This window comes from Sturnira hondurensis, unplaced genomic scaffold, assembly GCF_014824575.4.
Source record: "Sturnira hondurensis isolate 20B ecotype Veracruz unplaced genomic scaffold, ASM1482457v3 Scaffold0009244, whole genome shotgun sequence".
Classification (NCBI taxonomy): domain Eukaryota; kingdom Metazoa; phylum Chordata; class Mammalia; order Chiroptera; family Phyllostomidae; genus Sturnira; species Sturnira hondurensis.
In genome coordinates, this window is record NW_028081875.1 from 5,450,551 (window position 1) to 5,471,003 (window position 20,453).

The 20,453-nt window shown below is 41.1% G+C and overlaps 1 protein-coding gene across 1 annotated transcript in view; it reads right to left on the reverse strand.

Moving 5' to 3' along the window:
- The window catches only part of SLC24A3 (solute carrier family 24 member 3), a 598,815-nt gene that overhangs the window by 159,360 nt on the left and 419,002 nt on the right, over positions 1-20,453 (reverse strand). Inside the window, exons 4-6 of the mRNA XM_037057030.1 lie at positions 13,145-13,219; positions 9,078-9,162; positions 8,677-8,780 (exon numbers count right to left, since the gene is read on the reverse strand). Coding sequence (XP_036912925.1) covers positions 8,677-8,780; positions 9,078-9,162; positions 13,145-13,219 — 264 coding nt within the window. The remainder of the gene's footprint in view (positions 1-8,676; positions 8,781-9,077; positions 9,163-13,144; positions 13,220-20,453) is intronic.

Sequence of the window (20,453 nt, forward strand, 5' to 3'; positions counted from 1 at the left end):
AGTGAACCTGCATTCACTAAAAGTTGAGTGAATAGCATAGTTACTGTGTGTGGCTCTTGTCTATTCCTGGGTGCTGGGCTGCTCAGCAGACAGCTTGCTAGTAGCTGCCCAGCTAACTTATACAAAAGACTATATCATGAACATATGTGTTCATGACAAGTTTCTTACAAACACACTTGCCCTATAACTCAGCAGTTCTACTCTGCTGTTATTTACCTCAAAGAAATGAAAGTACATGTCCACACAAAGACCTGTGATGGATCTGTGTGCATTTTATTATTTATTTTATCCCAGCCTAGGAAAAAAGCCATCAACACAGCATATGATACTACATAGGCTTTGTCCTATAGTCATTTATCTGCTTCATACGATGACCAGAGATAAAAACTATGTATTTGGGGTTTTGTTTTGGGGAACCGATCACATTCTTAGCTCTGGGGAGGAGAAAGCGGGTGGGTGGTTCTTGATTAACCTAAGCCAATTCAGTAACTGAAGTTTCTTTGCCACAGTAATTGGTTCAGGGGTGGTCAGGTGATATGAGTTGGTCTGGTTTGATGAAACCCAGTAGAAGATGAAGGGTGGGGTTAGGGTTCTTTCTTTTTCTTGGCCAGTGTGGTATGTGCGTATATATGAGGGCTGAAACTGTTACAGCCATCTCTCTCTCTTTTTCTCTGCTTTCCTTTCTTTACCTTTTCTTTATTTCCTTCCTTCTTTCCTTCCTTCCTTCCTTCCTTCCTTCCTTCCTTCCTTCCTTCCTTCCTTCCTTCCTTCCTTCCTTCTTTCCCATAAAGGAAAATTAGCCTAAGGGAGGAGTCATTGGAAGCTAGTGACAAGAAAAAATCACATAAGATGGGAGCCCTGATCAAACCATGCCTGATGTCCATATTTTCTGTATTTTTCAGAGACACCAACAAATTTATTTTATTTAAGAACCTGATTAGAATTGGTTTTTTTGTTACTTGAAACTCAAAGCCTTTTAAATAATCTAGATGTGAGTCCAAAATTGATCTTATTTCTAGAGATAATTTTAAGGAGGTAGAACAAACCAGAAACAAGTGCTGTGAGCCAAAGTTAAAGTTAACACAGAGGAATGAGGATGCAAGGGCCATCAAGATGGACCAGCATAGAGGTGGGTGGGTGACCTTGATGGAACTCTGGGCTGGGTACCACAATGTGTATCAGAGGAAGATCAGGTGTGGGGTCCTGTCAGGACCTGCCTTGAGAGTACAAGGGGGGATGGACAGGGAAAAGAAACTACCTTGGAACAGTGAGGAAGACAGCCTCAGGAAGATAGCCAGTTAAAGGACTGAAGCATCAATGGGCTTCTGTTTATGTTGCCTGGGCCAACTACCCAGGAAGGGCTGCTTTTTGTCCAACGTCAAAGCATGGTCCAGGAATCTGAGCCAAGCTGAGTCTGTAGATGGGGCTCAAGCAGGTATGGATGCTCTTCTGATTCAGTTGGTTTGAAATGGAGATGGGGGCTGCTTCTAACTTGGTCCTCCTGAGGCGGGTGGCCTACAGATGACACTGGAAGAAACTCTGTTTTACTGGAATGTGATGGAATCCAGTGACTGTTCCAGCTTACCTGACCTTGGCCTTGATTTACTGTTCTATCACAAATTCTCATCCCCTGCTTCTCACCAGGTCAAGTATTAAAGCACCCTGTCTCCTGGACCAGGCCTTCACCTGCATCTGCCCCCAGCCCCTTCTCCACAGTCACTCATTCTCTTTTTTGCACCTTCTTTTCTCTCTGTAGGGTGGATGGCAGGCATCCAGAGCCTATTTTTAGATTTGGCAATGAGTAGTGTCTGGTTTTGGCCTTGCCTGTGCTCAGTCTCCAGCCCCTTGGGGAAACTGGGTGCTTTTCAAAATTGGAACAAAGGTGATGTGTTGGGTTTTGTCTGGGGAACAATAAGCCAGGAACCAAGGTATAAAGGATAAACTGGGTGGTCTGTGGGTCTGTGGGTCTGTGGGTCTGTGGGTCTCCTGCTGTTTATTAGCCTGACTCCTCCATCTGTTTGGTAGAATGCAAGCCCAGTGGTAGACAATGTCATCTGATTGTAAGAGAAGCTTTATATCAGCATTGGTGGGGCTGAGGACATCCACCATTCATTGTAAGTCACCACATTGTGTTTATGTGTCCATTCATTTTTAAAAAATTTCTTCTAAGAATTTTATATATTTTATTTTATTATAGTTTTTCCATTATGATTTATTTCCTTTATGCTCCCCCTCGCTCATAATCACTACACTGTTGTCTATGTCTACAAGTCTTTTTCTTTTTTCCTTTTTATTCCATCCTTGCACCCCTAGCACTGCAAAGCTGTCAGCCTGCTCTTTATCTATGAGTCTGTCTCTATTTTGCCTGTTAGTTCAGCTTGTTCAGTAGATTCCACATGTGAATAAAATCATATGGTATTTGTCTTTCTCTCACAGGCTTAGTTCACTTAGTATAATGTTCTCCAGGTTCATCCATGCTGTCACAAAGGCTAAAATTTTCTTTTTTATGGCTGAGTAGTATTCCATTGTGTAAATGTCCCATAGTTGTTTTATCCACTCATCTACTGATGGACACTCACAACTTTATACTCAATATTAGACAGATTAAGCAAGCACATATAATGGGCTAAAGTTACTTTATTCAAGAAATGGCATTGGGAAAATTGGACAGATATTTGCAGAAAAATAAAACTAGACCACCTTTTTGCACCATGCACAAGAATAAATTCAAAGTGGATTAAAGACTTAAATATTAGACCCGAAACCATAAAGTTCCTAAGAGAAAACATAGGCAGTAAAATCTCAGATATTGCTTATAGCAATATTTTGTCTGATGTACCTCCTCAGGCTAGGGAAACAAAAGAAAAAATAAACAAATGGGACCATATCAAACTAAAAAGTTTTTGCACAGGAAAGGAAACCATTAAAAAAAGACAACTTAGTGAATGAGACAACATATTTGCTGATACATCTGATAAGGTATTAATATCCAAAATTTATAAAGAAGTTATACAACTCAACACCAAAAAAGCATACAATTCAATTAAAAAACAAGCAAAGGATCCGAATAGATAGTTCTTCAAAGAGCACATGCAGGGGGAAATAGACATATGAAAAATGCTCAATGTCATTAATAATTAGAGAAATGCAAATTAAAACCATAATAAGATATCACCCTATACCTGTCAGAATGGCTATCATCAACAAATCAACAAACAAGTGCTGGCAAGGATGTGGAGAAAGGAAAACTCCTTTGCACTGGTGGTGGGAATGCAGACTGGTGCAGCCACTGTGGAAAGCAGTATGGAGATACCTTAAAAAATAAAAAATGTAACTGTCTTTTGACCCAGCAATTCCACTTCTGGGAGTTTATCTGAAGAAACCCAAAACACTAATTTGAAAGAACATAAGCACTTCTAAGTTCACTGAAGCGTTATTTACAATCGCCAAGATACGGAAGCAGCCCAAGTGTCCATTCTTTGCTTTGCTTCAACTGCTATACTCAGCACCTCTAAAGAATACACAAAAGCTATGAACAATCTAAATAATGCAGTAACATCTGGAGATTTTTAAATCATAGGTTCCCTATGTGTAAAGAGAATGGATTTTATAGTCAGCAGACGTGAGCGCAAATACAGGCTTAACCACCTCATAGTAGCCTCCCTGTTCCCCAGGTACCCATTTTCTTGCCTGTAAATGATAATAATACTATCTTAAAACATAGTGGGCATAGTTGTACAAATATTTATAAATCATCTAGTGTGGTGCCTATACACTGGAGATTAATAAATGGTAGCTGTTGTTATTTTTAATATATAATTTCGATTTGGTTTTTCTTTTCTCCCCTCAAATACCCATCCCTTCATTTAGTCTTCCCCTCTTTTCCTAGTTAAGATAAGCGTTTTGAATTCTTTTCTGCTAATTCTTGTATCTGGATCACCTGTGGTTTGCTTCCATGGGTGTTTTTCCTTGGTTATAAGCTGTAGTACTGTCACTACACAGGTCTATTGCTTATTATTGCATCCTGGAAATTATGTACAAAAGAAGAGTGGAAGTTTAAGAAGAATATTTTTTCTTCCTCTGGAAATTCCAAGTTCTCCTCTCATCAGTTAGCTAAAGTGAGGAGGTAACCATTCCAATTTCAGCAAGGGTTCATTTGAATGGGATGGGTTGCAGCTCACCTCTAGCCAGCACAACCCCTGACCCCAGGTTTCCTAGGGAAGGGCTAGTCCCCCAGTTTTTACCATATTTTGATTGGGGATTCCATGTAACCCCTTTGGATCCTTCAATTTTAGGTATTAGGAGAATGGGGGAGATGGGGCAGATAGAAGGATTTCTTTCTACTTACCAGTACTGCCTTCACTTCCATTATTCTCAGCAAATTTGGAGAGTAGAGAGGACTGCAGTATTGAGCAAATTATTATTGTAAGTGATAGTCTTTCAAACTCCAATAAATTCTACCATCCCTGCCACTGCCAGTAGTTCAGTTTGCTTTGTGTCTACCCAGTAAAGTTCTGGGTCTTGAGCAGCCTTCTGCTTCCTCTGGATCCAGACCTGCCAGGTCTCACGGCTCACTTACAGAGGGCTCCTTTCTCTGGAATTCAGTTCATCAAGTCTCTCTTATCTCCATTGTTCTTTGATAGTTCCATACATAAGAATGATATTTATGCTATCTGGATTTTTTTGGTGCTCCCATGAAAGCTAAGGTCTTCTGTGTCCTAATTGAAAGCAGTAAGTGCCTAGAATAGTAGCTGTTAATTTTAACATTAGAGAACATCCCCCCAAATGCAAAATATCCTGGTCCTGAATGCTTAATAGTCAACCTGGTAATAATGTTTGTGTTTCATCCAAGGAAGTTGGAGAGAGACCCACCAGGTGGCTTATTTTTAAAGGCTTAGTTTTGAGCTTTCAGCTAATGCTTATGGGCCCTATTCATATCTTCTCACATTTTACCCTTTCAGGTCCTTTCAACTACAGCCCCTTGTGTCTTTGCTTGGGGGTTTTCTCTGGGTCTCAAAATTCACTCTGCCTGTGCTTAATGAGGTGGAATGTCAGGGAATAAATGTTTCTTGGAAACAGTCCTTACCCAATGATTAGTGGAGGTTGGTGGATAAATGCCCCAGTTCCCCTCCCCTTGAATGAGATAACTGAGATACCCATGTTTTAAACCACCTCCCAGTTTTTTAGAAGTATATCTCAGATTCCTACAGTGATAGCTTGCTTGCTAATACACTTTTCTTGGCTACTTTCTTTTCTCTGTCTTACTTCCCTACTTCCTGGTGGGCATGTCCTGGGATCACCTTTTAGATAAACTACTGGAACTTGGAAATGTTGCATAGATTCTCCTTCTGGGGTAACCCAACCAAAGCGAGGTTTCAATTCATACATGCAAACAGGTTTGTGTAAAGGGGCCAGCATGAACAGAAAGGCAAGTCCAGCCAGGATTAGACGGACCTTGCCAACAAACATGAGGCATATTTGGAGGATGCCAGGAGAGCTGATGTTGAGGCTCTTTATTATAAACTGGAGCCATCTGCTGGCCTGTAATAACTGGAATATGAAAGTCCTCATCTGGATTGCAGTTAAACTGTTTACTCTGTTTGTGGTTATGTCTTTAAAGCTTAACATGCACTGGATGTTGGATTTAAATTCATAAGTACATTATTATACAAAATTGAAATAAATTGGTGTTCTTTCTTTGTTGTTATTATTCTTTTGTTTTTAAATAAAAAAACTTGTAGGATCACAGCTCTATAAATGCCTTGTGGGATGCCAAGAACCACTCTATAAACCACTTTCTAAGAAGCAATTTCCTTCTTGTCCCATAAAACTCCCCAAAGCACCTTAGGCAAACACTGAAGCACTGGGTATGTTTGCAAACTGCAAATACAGCAGACATTTAATTACATCAAATTCATCAAAACCCTAAATGAGACAGGAACTCAAATGTTATGGCTTAATTACTTTAATTTCAGATGGGTAACAGACTTAGTCATGTGCAGCTCTTCGTGCTGGAATACATTAGATAGAGGCCCATTGGCACTTGCTAGTAATTCTCACAGCCAAATCAAAGTGCAGAGCAACATAAGTAACAATGCTAAGTGAGACCATGATTGGATTTATTAATCAGTTCAATTGCCAATGGCCGTCGTTTGCTGGAACGAGCTGCTGCAAAGGCTCCACTGGCTGGGAGGCATGCTCAATATGCCAGGCACCATTTATTTCTTACTGAGTTTTCTTTCCCTCATCCTGACCAGACTGCACAAAGGCAAGGACCAATCCTCTGAGGTGGTTCTTGTAATCAACATCTCCTCATTTGGATTTTCATTTAAAAGGCCTTCCGCCTGACTTTCCCTTCCCTTGCCATGGGACATCAGGCTGCTGTTCAACAAGTTAGTTCTAAGTTCCTCCACTGGTTGGTTAAATCACCAAAGTGGCCTAGATGGAATGTGGAGGCAAGAGACCCAAGGATTGCTATTCTGAGAGCTGATAATGGTGTCTAACTTTTGTTAAGCGTTTACTCTGTTGGGCCAAGTGTTGTTTGCTGGCCATGTTGTTTCATCACTATGGCTATGCTAGGAAGTAGGTGCACTTAAAACCATTCTCTAGATGAGAAAGCCAAGGTTTAAAGAGCTGAAACAACTTATCTAAGGCTGCACAGCTAGTAATGGCAGTCAGGATTCAAATCCAGGACAGTCTGATGCCCAAAACATCATTTTGTTCCCTTTTCAAAGACATTGGGGATTTTACAAAGTCCTAAAGAAGAGAGCTGTGTGGCTTTGGAACTCTCCAAGTGAGCACAGGACAAGGGAAGATGGAAGGAGTGCTTGGTACCCAGAATCATCATGTAGGCTACTTCTAACATCATTGTGGCTGCTACTTCTCTCCACGATTGTTGCAGGGCTGTGAGATGAGCTTGGCAAAGACCTTTCAGAGAGGTAAAATAACTGGTACCAGAATTTTCTAAAGTTCAGAAAGCAATTCTACTTTCAAGCAGGTGTTATAGCAATGCCAGTGATTTATTGCATTGCTAATAAATTATGAAACACAGATGCATTCAAGCCGATTCTATGTAATTAATTGTATGGTATTTCCTAGACATGCCCTAGTCATTTGTTTCATTTCTTTACATCATTTCTCCCTCTTTGGGTTTGCCTTTGCACCAAGTTTCAGGTACAAATGACTAATGAACTAATGACAAATTAATAACATCCAAGTTAATAACCATATTGCTAAATGGTGACAGTGCTAATTGAAAGAGTGCTAATAGCAACAAGCTCGTCTGCATGCGGGATGCAACTGTTCGTCTCTGACTCAGACAAGAGCCAGTGAAGTATAAATGACAGTGAAGGCAAAGACAGACTTTTTTGTACTAACTACATTTATAGGAGATCTAAAAAACACCACATTTTGGGTCCACAAAATCTAAGACATGAGATAACTGACTAAAAGTATGAAGAAAAATATGTTCAGTCCAGCAAGTTGGGCAAAACTCAATAACCACATATGGACACAGCTGTCCCTTTTCAGAAGTAACTGTCCACCTGTGGGCACTAGAGCTGAGTCCTAATGAGATCAAGGTGTCCTTTTACCTGTTACCCAGAAGCAACAAACTCACCAGGCTCCCCAGACAAATAAACTGGCACTAAGAAGATGGTAGTAAAAGGCAGGCAGTGGAGAACAGCAATGATGTAGAAGAGTACATCCTGCTTTAGACACACTCTAGTCTGCGTTCGAGAGACAGGCAGCATTTGGTGCCCTGGCCAGCTGACTGAATGATGGAGGGGCTGGAAAAGGGTGTGGGAGAAAATTCCAACCAGCTGCTTCTATCAGGACTTTGTAACCTCCATAGCGAGGGAGCTGGCTAAGATTACCAGGTACCTCAAAAATGCAAGTGGAGCACCCTCGATGGCTTTTTAGAAGCCACTTCTTCTAGAAGATACTCAGAGTTCTGGGTGATAAGGCAGAGAATTCAAGACCATGTTGCTTCTAAATGAAATTTCTACAAAGAAACTAGGACATTAGAGTTGGCAGGATGGCTACAAAGCTTTGTTTACCACTACCATGCTATGGATACCAAAACCCTTACACCTTGGTGACTTTGGGGTGTCTTACCAAGACTTTCCAAAACACACATCAGAGTTCCTAAAGGACAAAGACCCCGTGACACCCCCAGTAGTGGAATAGATAAAATACAAGCATAAAAGCCCCTTAATCCCAAAAGTAAGCTAAAGTGAACATGTAAGTAAAATGCTTGATGGCTATAGATAAAGAAAGATGGGGTCCTAAAGTGTGATGAATATAAATTGTTCTTAGAAAAAAAAGCTGTGTCATTCCATGTCTCCCTCCCCTCTCTCTTATGTACTTTATTTACATTGAGGCAAAACCATACCTAAAGTTATTTTAGATCTTCCAATTCGGATCAATAATATCAAAATGAGTGTAACACCGGCAGATTTGTGGCCCACATCTTCAGTCTGATTAATTATTTGTGTGAACCTGGGCACTTTATATCCTATCAACACAGAGACAAAATGATGGTACCTGGGAATTTCTAGGACCATGTCATCACTGCTCAAGACCACTGACCACACTGCTTGTGTTTCTGCCAGACTGGTCTCTGCCTCACCTCCATGCCACCCCTCCCTAGACACCACCTTCTGCTGTCACTCTTACCTGCCCAGCGAAGAGCCCGCAGACTCCGATGATGCACAGGATATTAAACACCGCAGAGCCCACAATGGTCCCAACTCCCACGTCACCCTTGGTGATGAAGACACCTGAAACACAGACTGAACATTAGCTCGACTGTTGTGGCCAGTTGTATTCCATGGTGTGTGTGGAGGAGCTTTCTTAAGTGTTAGACTATTTATAGAGAATCTATAGGAAACATGAGGATTGGAGAGAGCTTTCTAATCTGCCTTGGAGACACTGTCCCGTAGCAGCATTGGCATTTGGTCTGGGATACGTCCATGCAAATAAAAACATGACTTCAATAAAATAATAATTAAAAAAAACTACAGAGTCTTTGTCCTTTAGTGAGGTCAGGGCTGAGACATCCCTAGGTCATGACCTACCTATGACAGATGTGAACAGTTCTGGGGCCGAACTGCCCGCCGCCATGAATGTGGCCCCAGCTACATCTTCACTGAGGTGCAGGCGCTACAAAAAAGCAAGGGCAAAGTACAGGTGAATGGAATTCTTCCTGGGGACCCTGTGACTCCCAGGTCTCAAGTTTGGTCCTTCCTCCACCTCCTCCCAGAGCTCAGCCACTCTTGACTGACCTTCCTGGCTGGGCCACAGCTCTTCTCATTGTCCTCCTTGAAGGGCAGGATCAGGGAGAGAACTGCATGATGTAAGGGTTCCAAACCCCAATGTCCCCAGGGGCCGTGCAGGTAATAGGGAGGAGTGGTTAAGTCAGCACCACTCAGTTTCCACTGAGTTGCCAAATATCTTTATTTTTAAATTAAATTTATTGGGATGATATTGGTTAATAACATTATATAAGTTTTAGGTGTCTATATTTATAATATCTATATACCCTACTGTGTGCCTACCACCTGATATCTAGTTTCCTTCCATCCAAGTTTCCTTACTTTTAAGATATGCCCCAAATCCACATTTTTACTGCAAAATATCCTGATTTTTTTCAATACCATGCTGATCTCAGGCTAAATTAGGCTCATGATAACTAGCTTTTGAGACTTCATTGTATAAGTTTATGGAAGCTTTGGGGGCTGGTGCCTCAATGCAATTTTGAAAGCCTAGAGTAGGAAGAGTGAGGTGTGAGCGGAAAGTAACGAGGCACCAGCCTGCCAGGATACTCTATAAAACAAACTCTCCAGATCACCTTATTTGTTAATCCAGAGGTGACTTGCAAGAAGACAAGAAAAGTACACATTAGAAGCTGGTCAGTGTGTTTAGGTTTTTGCTTTCATTAATGACTCAGAAAGTGAGCTGCTGGCAGTCAGTAAACAGCCAGTTCCTCCAGGCATCTCAGCTAAGAGATGCTCCTCCTCTTGAAGGGCACTCTTCCCTGTGGCACCAGCTGCTGCACTTCCTTGCTCAGCCAAGGAAGAGCAGTATGGCCTTGGTATAAGCTACTGGCTCCCCTGACCAGCTAAGGTCTGTTGCATGAGCCCCAAGGGAGCACTTTGATCTGGAATCCTGGGGTTCCTCACTCTTGACCAAACACATAAACTTCACATTGATTTCTGAGGAGATCCTAAGATGGAGGTGCTGATACCTCAGGTTGAAAGGTGTGATTGATTGTAAGGGTATGCTGGCATCCTGTTTCACCAGGAGCAGGGAGTCTGTGGGAAGGCCACTTAAAGCAGAGCTCACACTCTTTGGGTGGTTTGACAAGACTTGCCCGGGGCTATGAGCCTTGCATTGCTGTGTCTTTTCCAGCTCAGTCTCCCCATTAGTTCTAGAGTCCACACCTTGGGATCATCCCCAGTTTTCTCTCTCACCCACTTACTTGGCTTCTTCCTCCATATCTCCTTATATCCCCCATTTCATTCTTAATTCACTCTGCCATAGCAGCATCTCACCAGGTGCTTAGAATCACTTCCTGCCTCTAGCTTCCTTCCATCTACCAGAACACAGTTGTCTGAAGCCTTCCCAGCTCCCTCCCAGGCAGTGAACAACTCCTCACATCCCAGGATGGCATTCTCTAGGCTGGTCACATGTCAATTCCAGCCCTGGTTTCCCTGATCAGATCTACATCTGAGACTCGTCTCTGCTCAAAAATATCATTTCTTGAAATGTGTTGCCACTGACATCCTCCCTCCAACCCAGCCCTGCATGAGCTTTTCCCTGATCCTCTTGCTGAATGACCTCTCTTCCCCTTTCTCTCTCTGTACTTTCCAGTGTCCCTGCACTTCATCCAACCCATTGTGTATATCACTCAGGAGCTGCTCTGTGCCCTACAACCCTTAGATAGCAGGGACCAAAATACATTTCATCTTGTTTCCTTTGGGTGTGCTTGCAGGTTCTATGGATTTCCTCAGTTGAATAACATACATTCTGACAATTGTATTGGGTTGGCCAAAAAGTCTGTTATGTTTTTTTCCATAATATAAAGGACACGTTTTTCATTTTCGCCAATCATTTTATTGATTTGGATACGTTCACCATCATCTCATCATCATTTTATTGATTTGGATCCTTTGGGTATGTCATCTATCTTCCACTGTTGGCTTCTAGTGGGTAGAGGCCAGGGGTGCAGCCAAACATGTATCAATGCATAAGACAAGCCCACAGCAAAGAATTATCTGGCCAAAATGTCAACAGTACCAGGAAACTTTGCAAACCACTTTTGACACGTTTGATCAGCCATAGCACCATCTCCATACACTGCACAATTAATTTTTTTGCATTTCAGTTGTGTTTTAACCTTTCTGGAAATAATAAAGCATAATATGCAGAAATGTTGCATATCTTCTTCCATCTTAAAGATTAAAATGGCTGCACAAAAATTCACTAAAATTTGATAAGTTTTTTAATGCACATTGAGATGACAGCTATCACAATACAATCTAACAAAGTTGTCTTGAATGAAGTTAAAGACAGCTAAGCATTACTAGAGCTGTTATACAGAAAAAAACATAAAGACTTCTTGGCCAACCCAACAGGTACATTTGCAGAAGAGAATTTTTGCTATTTTTAAAAAAAGTTGTGTAGAAAAGAGAGAGAGAGTAAAGTGCTTTGCATAAAAATAAAACACCAAATGGCAATATTTTAGATCGCAAATGACTCCAGTTTACAAGGGTTTCAGAGCTTCTTCATCTTCCACATGAGGTGGCCCTGTTCCCAGGTTAACTCTGAACAAAGGGCTTCCACACTTACATACTATCCACCTCAGATATCACCTCACTCCTTCCTCCTCCTACTTCTACTATATCCGGGACTCATTTCTGGAGCCTCTCTAGGATTATTGGGGAACAATTCTTTTATTTTTAAGTACACAGAACTAACAGACTTCCAGGATATAGAAGGAAATGCTTATGTTAGTGGTTCTCAAAGTGTGGTTTCAGACTGGTAGCTCAGTAGAGCCTGGAAACTTACTAGAAATGAAACTGCTGTTCCCTACTGGCTCCCAAGACCTAGTGAATTCTGAAACTTGGGGGGAGGAAGAAAGGAAAGGGGAGGGAAAATAAAGTTTGAGATCTACATAAAGAAACTAGATGCCTTAGCTGGTGTAGCTCAGTTGATTGAGCACACGCCTGTGAACCAAAGGATCGAGGTTCAATTCCAAGTCAGGGCACATGCCTGGGTTGCAGGCCAGTTCCCAGCAGGGGATGCACGAGAGGCAACCATACATTGATATTTCTCTCTTTCTCTCCTTCCCTTTCCCTCTAAAGATAAATAAATAAAATCTTAAAATATAAAAAGAAACTTGACTTCCAGATGGGAGGTGCATCTGGGAGAGCCCCTCTGAAAAGTGATTCTGAATTAAAAATAAAATAAAATGAAAACCTTCCAGATAAAGGAAACTACATTTCAAAACAGACAAAGATATGAAGGAGGAAAGAGAATGAAAAAAATTTAGATATGCTGAATATTTTCTGGTGAAAAGGATTTAACTTGGTATTCAGCCTGCCATCACTGGGCAGATTTAGAAGAGAGTCCATGTCGTTGTCTCTGTGGTCAGTTGTTTCATCTTCTCACCTTTTAGACCTCTGCTTGGAGCATTTCTGTACATAAACACAGAGGAAGAGTGACAGATATGTGTGGCTGAAGATTTATTACACTACAAGGACCCCAGAAATCACCATGGGAGGGTTATGGAAACAGAAGGGAATAGAGGAGAGGAAGATGGAGGAAGCGACAAGGAGAAAGGAAGAGCAGAATTTAAAAGAGGAAAAGAAAATTGGAAGCAGAACACTAAAGTGCCATGAGTTATGACCAAATGGAACAGGGAAAGCTGGCCATGTGTGTTAAAACATGACTCTGGATGGGTGTCCTGAAAGTCTAAGCAGATTGATGGAGCTTTTGTGCTAATATTGACCGTTGCTCTGAAGCATGCTGCTGTCTGGTGTTCCCATCCTGGGTTGTATGGATGGCTCCCTGGGACCTCCGTGGAGCAGGCTGGGGAAGTACCAGTGCTCAGATCAGACATGCTGAGGATCAAGGCACATACCTCACAGATCTTTTCCAAGGAGGGGACAAAGAAGTCATCACATACAATGGCCAGAGCGTAGAACATGTACATGGCCTGGAAGAGAAGAGAGGAGAAGTAATTAAATTCAGAGTCAGGGCAGAGCCACAGGCTGAGGGTCTGGCCAGTCTCTGTTTCAATAGCATCCTCTATCATTATGAATTCACATCTTACTTAGGGTAAGAACAAAGTTTCTGCAATACCTGAGAGGGCCTATACAATCTCGCCCCTCTTATTTGACATTACCACCTACCATTCTCCACCTTGTCCACCTCCTTGTTCCCCAAAAATGCCTTGGATGACTGCTCCATAGCCTTTGTACTTTTTGTTCCTTTTACCAAGAACACATTCTCCCATCATCACCTTGGCCGACTCCATTGTCTCCTTCAGGACCCTGGATCGATGTCAACCTATGCAAGAAACCTTGGACTCTTCTCCTTCCCATTTCTCTCTAGTTCCCCACCCTGCTTTATTTTTCTTGTTATTATATGTGAAGTTCATTTGTTTACTGTCTGTCTTCCCCAATAGAAGTCTATGCGAATATGAACTATATCAACCTCATTTATACTCAGCACAGAGCCTGGTGCATAGTAGATACTCAATAAATATATGTGCCAAAAAGAAATAAATAAATGAATACTTCCAAATGACCTTGTTCACTCTCATCTTCCCTGCAGGTCAGACTCTGTAATCTTCCTTCCACATTTTTGGTCACCTATGACCAGGCCATTAATCACCTCTCCATTTCATCCAAATCCATGTTTCCTTTCTAACTAGTGAAATCTTGCCTGGATTTCATTGTTGGTTGACCACCCAGTGTCCATTCCATAGGCCTTCTAATGGGATTTCAGTTTCACTCAAATATCTACCATATCCCGTGTGAAAGGCAACACTACCCTTTCCTCCCAGAGTAGATATAGATTGACCAATCAGTGTGTAGTAGTCCCTAGGGACCCTGTTGGTTCAGGGGTGGGCACATGACCCAGGCTGGCCCAATCAAATGAAAGGTAAGGCTTTATAGTCTTGACAGAGCCAGGTGTTTCTCACCCTCAAGGAACGGCTGTGGACAAAGAGGTTAGGAGCTCTGACCGCCATTGGTAGCCATATTGAGGAAATATGATTTGAGATGAAGTCAACTCTCAGTCAACTTAACGATATCACTGATCATGTGGTGCTAGAACCCACCCTTCCTCCAGATCTCATAACATAACATATTGGCAAACAGGTTAGTTTGATTTGGAATTTTCCTGTTACCCACAACCTAAAACATCTAATGGATGTGGTTACTCATCCTTCAAGTTCCAGCATCCTCTTATTTTTTTCACCATCCAGCATTTTTCCTTTTGAGAATTGTTCATTGGGAAGGGCTTTCAGTCACACATTGTCCACTTCCCTCACCACAGGACAAATGCACATGACCCAGACTAGCCACCAGAATACCCATTTCCCTTCACACAGTGGTAGATGAACAGAAGGTCTGCAAGACATTAACAGAGAAGCTGGGAGAGAGGGGTTCTCTCCTTATGACATATAAATACCACCGGAGTCTGGAGCTGCTGGAGGCAGCTGCCATATAGAAAGAGCTTGCCTGAGAATGTGGCTCACCAAGAGACGAATACACACACACAGTTGCCCAGTGACACCTTGTGAACTCTGGACCAAGCTCAGTCTGAAACAAAAGTGGACTTTCAATTTCATGAGCTGATGATAATACACCTTTTATACTTAAGCCGATTTGAGTTAAACTTCTATCATGTACAACTCTCCTTCAGGAAACCTTGCATAGAAACCCAAGCATGACATTGCCTCTCTGGCCTTTGACTCTTGGCTGTCAAACTAATTTAGATACCCTTCCTCTATTTATGTGCTTGTTTTCCTTGTCACATGCGTGTTTTGCCTCATCAACCAAATTGTAAGGTTCCAAAGTACATCTTAACACGCAATTCTGTGGAAATATCAGACAAGTACATTAAAACACATGCACCAGGGATATTCTTTTCAAAATTCTCACTATAATAAATGATCAAAACCTAACAAAATATACAACAGAGAAAGGGTTACATAAACTATAATTCATCATTCAAAGAAATCCTGTTGGAAGAGATAATGTAAATATGTATTTGGTGACATACATATTTACATTATCATTATATTTACATGTATGTATGTAGTGAAAAGGCATTTACACTACATTACTAAATGAAGCATTATAAAATAGTGTGTACAATCTTTTTTGTTAAATTATATATAAGAATCCATACATATGTGTATATGTATACATACACATTTATATAAGGGTTTGCAAGGCCATAAATCAAAATAGTTTCTCCCTTGGTTGGTGTGACTTCACCTGTATTTTATCCATATTTTCTCATTTGTCTACTTTGAATTTGGATTTCTTGTGTGATTTTTGTAGGTGGTGGGACAGTGGAGAGGTAGCAACTCTGTTACCCTTTATTACTCTCTGAGGAACTTAGGAAGCCTAGCTTGCAAAGAAGCCTTAAAAATAACTTTCTATTTATTGGTTTGTTCATAATTGGTAAAAAATTACTTGCCTTTGGTGTATTCTTTAAAATCTCAATTAATAAATTAATGCTGTATTTTATAGCTTTGTAGATGAGTCAGAATACACATTCCCAAATTGCAATGGACTCAAACCCTCTTTTGCATAATAACTTGATCCAACGATAAGCAGACTTTATTATGATTTTTGAAAGGACAGCCAAATGTAGTAATTGGAATACAGAACTGCATGCTTTTGGATTAACCAAGACTAAATAAGCTGCCTATAGCTGATATACTCGACTCACTGAAACAGCCAGGGCAACTTGGAAATCCATAAACCATCTCTCCAAGACTAAATTCCAATATCACATATTGATCCAGCTTCAAGGAAAGAAGCTCCATCTAACACATTGCAATCTCAACATTTGGACTGGGCTGAGAAATGAATAGATTTGTCAGACTCTCTATGCTGTCAAGGCTGCTGGCTATTGAAAGTCACATTATCCACTCATGTATTGATGGGCACTTGGGTTGCTTCTGTATTTTGGCTATTGTAAATAATGCTGCAGTGACCATAGGGGTGCATACATCTTTTCAAATTAGTGTTTTGAATTTCTTTTAATATATATCCAGAAATGGAATTTCTGGGACATAAGCCAGTTTCATTTTTAATTTTTTGAGGAAACTCCATATTGTTTTCATAGTGAACCATTTGCAATGTCACCAGCAGTGCACAAAGGTTCCCTCTTCTCCATATCCCGATCAGGATGTGGAGATTTATGTATTGTTGATTTATTGATGATAGCCATTCTGAGAAATGTGAAGCGATATCTCATTGTAGTTTAAATGTGCATTTCTCTGATAATTAGCGACAGTGGGAATCTTTTCATATGTCTATTGGCCATCTGTATTATGTCTTTGGAGAAGTGTCCAGTCAGGTTTTCTTCCCATTGTTAAATTGGCTTCTCTCTCTCTTTTTTATTTTTTGGTGTTCAGTTGCATGAGTTGACTATATTTCCTATGCTGTACTTTACTTCCTTCCTACTATTTTGTAACTACCAATTGGTACTTTTTAATCCCTTTGCTTTTTTCATTCAGCCCTCAATTCCCTTTCCTTCTGGCAACCATCATTTTGATCTCTGTTATCTATAAGTCTGTTTGTGACTTATTAATTTAATTTGTTATTTAGATTTTGCATACAAGTGAAATTATATCGGTCTTTTTCTGCCTTACTTACTTCACATAGAATACTACCCTCTAGGTCCATCCATGGTGTTGCAAATGGTAAGTGTTCATTCTTGTTTATGGCCAAGTAATAGTTCATTGTATGTGTATACCAACACATTTTATCCACTCATAGTAACTATGCGTGGTGCCAGGTTAGTACTTAAAGTACCAGGGAAATTACTTTGTAAAGAATATGATTTTCTAACCACTATGTTGTACACCTGAAACTAATGTAAAATAGTTTTGAATGTCAACTGTAATTGAAAAATAAAATTAAAAAAGAAGAAAGCCACATCAGTTCTCGTGTGCATGCAGTATAAGGTGTGGACTCCACTGTCAATCAAACACCTCGTGGCAACTACCTCTGGACACCTGGAGGGGCCCACCAGGTGATGGGGCTTCTTTCCACCTCTCATTNGTGGTGCCAGGTTAGTACTTAAAGTACCAGGGAAATTACTTTGTAAAGAATATGATTTTCTAACCACTATGTTGTACACCTGAAACTAATGTAAAATAGTTTTGAATGTCAACTGTAATTGAAAAATAAAATTAAAAAAGAAGAAAGCCACATCAGTTCTTGTGTGCATGCAGTATAAGGTGTGGACTCCACTGTCAATCAAACACCTCGTGGCAACTACCTCTGGACACCTGGAGGGGCCCACCAGGTTGATGGGGCTTCTTTCCACCTCTTATTTTCTGAGGACAGGTCTGCCACTTTACTTGCAAGACATTCAGCTTTAACTCTCTGCTATATTAATCACAGGAAATCAGATTTCCACTGGAAAAATAAAAAAAATGAAGAAGATGTTTATCACGGATGGGGACTGTGCATGTGGAAGGGGGACGGGGTAAATAAGGAAACTGTATTTTCTGCTCAATTTTCCCGTGAGCCTAAAACTGCTCTAAAGTCTAGTATTATCAATAAAACCAAACCAAAACAACCAACCAACCAAACAAACAAACAAATAATTTACAAAGTTAAACTTTAAAATGCAGAGGAAAAGAAAAAAGTTGCAGAGAACTTATTGGTATTTATGATACTGTAATTACAGTTGACCCAAATGTTTTAGAGAGTGAAGCATATCTGTATTAATTTGACCATTCCTATATTTCCAAAAGACTTATTATCATTGATGTTGGTGGTGATGATGATGATGATATGTGCCACTGTTTGTTGGGCCAGGAATTCAGGCATGCTTATATAAATAATCTCATTTAGTTCTCTCAATTTCTTTTCTTAAACATATTTTATTGATTATGCTATTACAGTTGTCCCATTTCCTCACTTTATTCCCCTCCACCCTGCACCTCCCATATCCCTCCCCCTTCAGTTCATATCCATTGTTGATACACATAAGTTCTTTGATGTCTACATTTCTTACACTCCCCCTGTCTATTTTGTACCTACCATTTGTACTTCTTATTCCTGTACCTTTTCCCCCATTCCCCTGTGTTGGAAACCTCTCTGCCTGGTTTCAGGAGTTGTAGCTTCTCTCCCGTGGCTAAGTGTGTGACCTCTGGAATGCGAGCCACTAAGAAGACAAAGCTTGTCTCTGGTAGCAAACGCTACTTCTGCTTCATCCTCCTGCCCCCAATGCATGGTCAGATAGTCCATGATGGGTATGACCCCTCAGAGGTGGGGCAACCTAAGACAGACACGATCACTTGGGGGGCCATCATGGAAGGACTTGGGAGCTGCAACAAAGAGGGAGTGATGGACCCTCACCCCCCCCAAGCTATTTTGACATAGCCTGAGTCCCCATGTCCTCTGGGAGAAGTGCTTCCTGGCTCTAATCCAATTAAGCCTAGAAACCTGATGGGGAGGGGTGCAGCTCGTTGCCTTGCTACAGGAGATCCAGGGAAATCTGGCGTAAGAAAGAATTCCTAAAAGTCTTGTGAAACCTGCTTTGCTAATAGTGCTTTCATCCATAAGATAAAAATCCGAGCAGGAAATGAGTATGTCTCCCAAAGTTTCTGCAACCCCCTTTCCTGACAGACACTGACTCAGAATAAGCCCTCAGATTTCTTTGAAATGTTATCTACTGTTTGATCCTTGCCACCTATATTCCTGTCTTTTACAACCCAATAAAAGCCGTCGAGGAAGGGGCTCCTGGCCTTTTTTCTCTGAGAGGTTGGTCACCTTTCCTCCCCAAGCAGACCATGTCTTGGTAGTGTTACTTTCATCCATGGCAGATGCGAGGACTTGCTGGCAAAGCTGCCCCCACACTCTTGTCCCCCTCCCCACTGATAACCCTCCACATGATCTCCATTTCTGTGATTCTGTTCCTGTTCTAGTTGTTTGCTTAGTTTGTTTTTGTTTTTAGGTTCAGCTTTTGATAGATGTGAACCTCTTGTCATTTTACTGTTTATAGTTTTGATTTTTCCTTTTCTTAGATAAACCCCTTTAACATTTCATGTAATAAAGGCTTGGTGATGATGAAATTCCTTAACTTGACCTTATCTGGGAAGCACTTTATCTGCCTTTCTATTCTAAATGCTATGGAGTAATCTTGGATGTAGACTCTTGCCTTTCATGACTTTGAATACTTCTTTCCAGCCCCTTCTTGCCTGTAAGGTTTCTTTTGAGAAATCAGCCAATAGTCTTATGGGTACTCCTTTGTAGGTAACTGTCTCCTTTTTTCTTGCTGCTTTTAAGATTCTTTCTTATCTTTAATCTTGCATAATGGAATTGTGATGTGCCTTAGTGTGTGCTTCTTTGGGTCCAACTTCTTTGGGACTCTGAGCTTCCTGGACTTCCTGGAAGTCTATTTCCTTCACCAGACTGGGGAAGTTCTCCTTTATTATTTTTCAAGTAAGTTTTCAGTTTTTTGTTCTTCCTTTTCTCCTTCTGGCGCTACTATGATTTAAATGTTGGAACATTTGAAGTTATCCTGGACATTCCTAACCCTCTCCTCATTTTTTGTATTCTGTTTCTTCATTCTGTCCTGGTTGAATGTTTATCTCTTCCTCTGGTTCAAACTGTTAATTTGAGTCCCAGTTTCCTTCCCTTCACTGTTGGTTCCCTGTACATTTTCCTTTATTTCACTTCTCGTAGTCTTCACTCTTTCCTCTATTTAGCGACCATACTTGACAATCTCTGTGAGCATCCTGATTACCAGTGTTTTGAACTTGGCATCTGATAAGCTGGCTTTCTCATCATAACTTAATTTTTTTTTGCATGGGGGAGCTTTGATCAGTTCTTTCATTTGGGCCATATTTTTTGTCTCCGGGCACCTGTTATATAGTAAGGGGTGGAGCCTGAGGTGCTTGCCAGGGTGGGGCAGTCCACATCACTGGGTTGTGGTGCTGTGTGTGGAGGAGGGGTCTGAGAGGGAACAATGTCACTTGCTGGGCTCTGGCCAGCTTTCAGTCACTCCTCCATTATAAGCAAACTGGGCTCTTCTGGTGCTGATTCCCATGTGGGTGGTCTTATTTATGTTCTAGGACCCTGTGGGTCTCTCAAATGAACTCTCTTGTGAGGTTGAGAGTTTTTCCTGTGGCCTTAACCTCCACAGGTTTTTTTCACTTAGAGGTTTTGAGGTTCTATTTCCCCATGCTG